Genomic DNA, 3,720 nt, shown 5'->3' with positions numbered 1-3,720 from the left:
GACCACTTATTGGAGACCAGAGATGAGTAGAGAGATGTACAGCGCTACGGTTTTAGGGGATACCAAAAGCATGGCGCTGAATCGCAGCGGCGAGTCCGGGAGTAGGATTGTGTGATCATCGCCTCCGTCGATAATGCGAATCCCGTCTTAACCAAGCTGACCGCGATCACGAACGTTTAGCTTAGCTTCAATCCATTTCTTTTTCAGTTCTTCTTATTTCGGCACATGAAATAAGGAAACTCGTTCCTTATTACTTTCGTATCCGCTCTTACATTTCGGCACTATACAGTTTCAAGTCATGATTACCCAATATATTTCCTATACAATATCTAGAAGATCGGAAAAATAACAAAGTTGATCACAAAGGACAGCTGCAATAAGTTCAACAGCAGTTGAAAAGGGATGAAAATAAAACCGAGTGATTGCGCATGCGTACAATCAGCCCGTTTGAAACTAACGTCTCATATTTCGAAATAAAGTCTGGAAACACAAAAAGCACGACACGGCGCAACATTGTAGCTGAGAGCTTAGGCTCGTGCGGACGTGTATACGACCGTGGTGAAAATAGTGTAACCATTTTAAATTGCGTAGTAATAGGCAATATATTAAAAATTATCAATGTTTTCATACAATAACAGAAGTTTTCAGTTTCGCCTAATAAATTTACCAGCAGATGTGAGACAAGAGATTAAAAAACTTATTTTGGTAAGGAATATCTTTTACTACAAATTATTGTGTCTTTTTCATTAAGTAATTTCAAATATTTTAGATGAACTATATTTCTAATTGAAGTAGTCTATGTTCGAAATACGTGACAATAAGTGATATTGTTATGTTTAATACGATAAACGTTCAGTGTCATGTATTTTCAATCTCTTTGTAATTGTACGTTTTTTTTAGGACAACGGAGGTGAATTGGTAAATATTGATGACCGTTCAGTGCCGAGCTTTACAGTCCCCAATAAATATATACCTGGAAAGGCCATATATGACATTGCTTTTATTAAGGATTGTGTAAAGTTCAATGAAATACAGGACCTTCATCAATACAAGTAAGCTATTGAAAAACTTTGTGCTACTTTCATGTTATTATATATTTGAAAATCTGATATCTAATTTTAGGCTTGGTCCACAAAAGGAATACGATGGATGTATTATGTCAATATTTTTATATGAAAGTCGATCATGTATGCAGTAAGTGATAATTGATTAAAATTAGTTTTAATTTATCATTCTGTTATTTTACATTAATGTTGTTACAGTAGGTGTGTCGGTAATCCACGCCCGCAAACCTACATATGTTCAGCTTGTGGATCTAGGTATGTTTCTTGAAGCAATATAAAATTTGTAACATATTTCATCTAACAAATTATTAATATACGTTTCATTTTTGGTTTTTTTTTTTCAACAGAAATACTTTCATAATGCTAGATGTAGATAATGCAAAAGAGCCATCCCAAAACTCTTGTGATACACTGAAAGAAATAGCTTCAGAACAATTAAGTGAGAGAGATACTTCCAATACACTAGATGTAAGTGAAAGACCAGGTCCATCCCACAAGTCTTCTACGGCAGACAGCGTTATAGCATCAGAAAAATCATACAATAAGCTAGATGTAGATAATGCAAAAGGGACATCCCAAGACTCTTGTGATACACTGAAAGAAATAGCTTCAGAAAAATTAAGTAAGAGAAATACTTCCAATATACTAGATGTAAATCAAAGACCAGGTCCATCCCAACAGTCTTCTATGGCGCAGAGCGTTATAGCATCAAAAAAATCATACAACAAGCTAAATGTAGATAATGCAAAAGGGACATCCCAAGACTCTTGTGATACACTGAAAGTAATAGCTTCAGAAAAATTAAGTGAGAGAGATACTTCCAATACACTAGATGTAAGTGAAAGACCAGGTCCATCCCACAAGTCTTCTACGGCACACAGCGTTATAGCATCAGAAAAATCATACAACAAGCTAAATGTAGATAATGCAAAAGGGACATCCCAAGACTCTTGTGATACACTGAAAGTAATAGCTTCAGAAAAATTAAGTGAGAGAGATACTTCCAATACACTAGATGTAAGTGAAAGACCAGGTCCATCCCAAAAGTCTTCTACGGCACAGAGCGTTATAGCATCAGAAAAATCATACAACAAGCTAAATGTAGATAATGCAAAAGGGACATCCCAAGACTCTTGTGATACACTGAAAGTAATAGCTTCAGAAAAATTAAGTGAGAGAGATACTTCCAATACACTAGATGTAAGTGAAAGACCAGGTCCATCCCAAAAGTCTTCTACGGCACAGAGCGTTATAGCATCAGAAAAATCATACAAGCTAGATGTAGATAATGCAAAAGGGCCATCTCAAAACTCTTGTGATACACTGAAAGAGATAGCTTCAGAAAAATTATGCAAGAGAAATACTTTCAATATACTAGATATAAGTGAAAGACCAGGTCCATCCCAAAAGTCTTCTATGGCACAGAGCGTTATAGCATCAAAAAGATCATACAACAAAGGTAATAGTGATGCTACAAAATGTTTGAAATCTATTGAATGCATCTTCTGTCGATGATAATCAGACATTAAATGAAGATCCACAACCAAATGATTCTACTGCTTCACTTACAGACCCTAAAAGTATCTCCGGCGATAAAGCACACCGTGGTCCAAAACTTCGTGAAGTAGTACCGAGTACATCATATGCAGTGTCAAGTGATGATTCGGATGTTCAGGAAGTTCCTACATTTAAGAGTGATAAGTTACGTTGTAAACAAAATGATGACGACAATAAAGATTCAACTGCTTCTACCATAGAGATAGAAACTAGGTGAAGATAATTTATTTTTCTAAATATATTTTTTCCTATTTTATTTTATTACTAATATTGTTTTTTTTTAAATATATAGTAGCGACGATTCTGAAGCAAAGCCTTACATTACGGTCAAGGATAAGAAAAAAAATGCATCGCATCGCTCCATGAGGTAAATATGTTGGCTTTTTGTGAAAAATTAAGCAACAGTATTTTTTATCAATTACGGTTACAATAACGTACAAGTTGCATTAATGAATTAATTCATTTCTATGGTTTTCTAATATCTGTTTTTTAATTAGCAGCAAATTGGACATCACTTGTGTAGAAAATAGAAGGCCTCTTCAAAGAAATGTTGATATAAAGGACTGGATAACACGCATCAAAAATAGAGCCAAAATTATGGAAAGACCCCGAACGTAATTATTAAATAACTATATTAATTACACTTCGTATATACCTGTAATTAATATTTTAATGTAACTGTTACCAGGCGGAACTTCGCCATGTGGGAGAAATGGCAAATGTTAATATTCTTAATTGAAAATGACTGTATTGAACGTGCCAAAGGGTATGATGTTTGGCAGCAAATGATTCGACAAAACGTAATGTAGTCGACTGATCGATTTATATTCAATATACGATTAAATAGAAATTCTTTACATTATTTAAAAATATAATTTTATTTTCAGAACTGGAATAGGACAAAAATGTCATTGAACAACAATTTTTTGAAATCGATACTACCATGCATTGAAACATTCAAACTACCGAAAGAATATGAAATAAGATTTGTAAATCTTAGAAATAAAAAATGAAATTAATTGAGTCTTATATCTTTTCAAAATTAAATTTCTCTATTTTCAAACAATTGTTTATATTTCCACCATGCGGGGCTGAAATA

At 33.8% G+C, this 3,720-nt stretch overlaps 1 protein-coding gene across 3 annotated transcripts; it reads left to right on the top strand.

The window, feature by feature from the left end:
• The first annotated feature begins 358 nt into the window (after nt 1-358).
• Nucleotides 359-3,650, top strand: LOC107264309 (dentin sialophosphoprotein). 3 transcript variants are annotated; one of them, XM_015732429.2, is made up of 10 exons: nt 359-705; nt 901-1,052; nt 1,123-1,194; nt 1,266-1,319; nt 1,412-2,523; nt 2,636-2,834; nt 2,914-2,988; nt 3,119-3,235; nt 3,310-3,421; nt 3,509-3,650. In XM_015732429.2, the coding sequence occupies exons 1-10, from the start codon at nt 619-621 to the stop codon at nt 3,632-3,634; spliced, it is 2,106 nt and encodes a 701-aa protein (XP_015587915.1). In that variant the 5' UTR covers nt 359-618; the 3' UTR covers nt 3,635-3,650. The 3 variants fall into 3 exon arrangements, with proteins under 3 accessions (XP_015587915.1, XP_015587916.1, XP_024937437.1); XM_015732430.2 differs by having other exon boundaries at nt 1,263-1,319; nt 3,122-3,235; XM_025081669.1 differs by having other exon boundaries at nt 362-705; nt 1,263-1,319.
• Nucleotides 3,651-3,720: the final 70 nt, after the last annotated feature.

Source organism: Cephus cinctus, unplaced genomic scaffold, assembly GCF_000341935.2.
Source record: "Cephus cinctus unplaced genomic scaffold, Ccin1 Ccin1_scaffold0168, whole genome shotgun sequence".
NCBI classification, from domain to species: domain Eukaryota; kingdom Metazoa; phylum Arthropoda; class Insecta; order Hymenoptera; family Cephidae; genus Cephus; species Cephus cinctus.
Note: the sequence above shows the minus strand (reverse complement) of the source record. Positions and strands in the feature narration are given on the sequence as shown.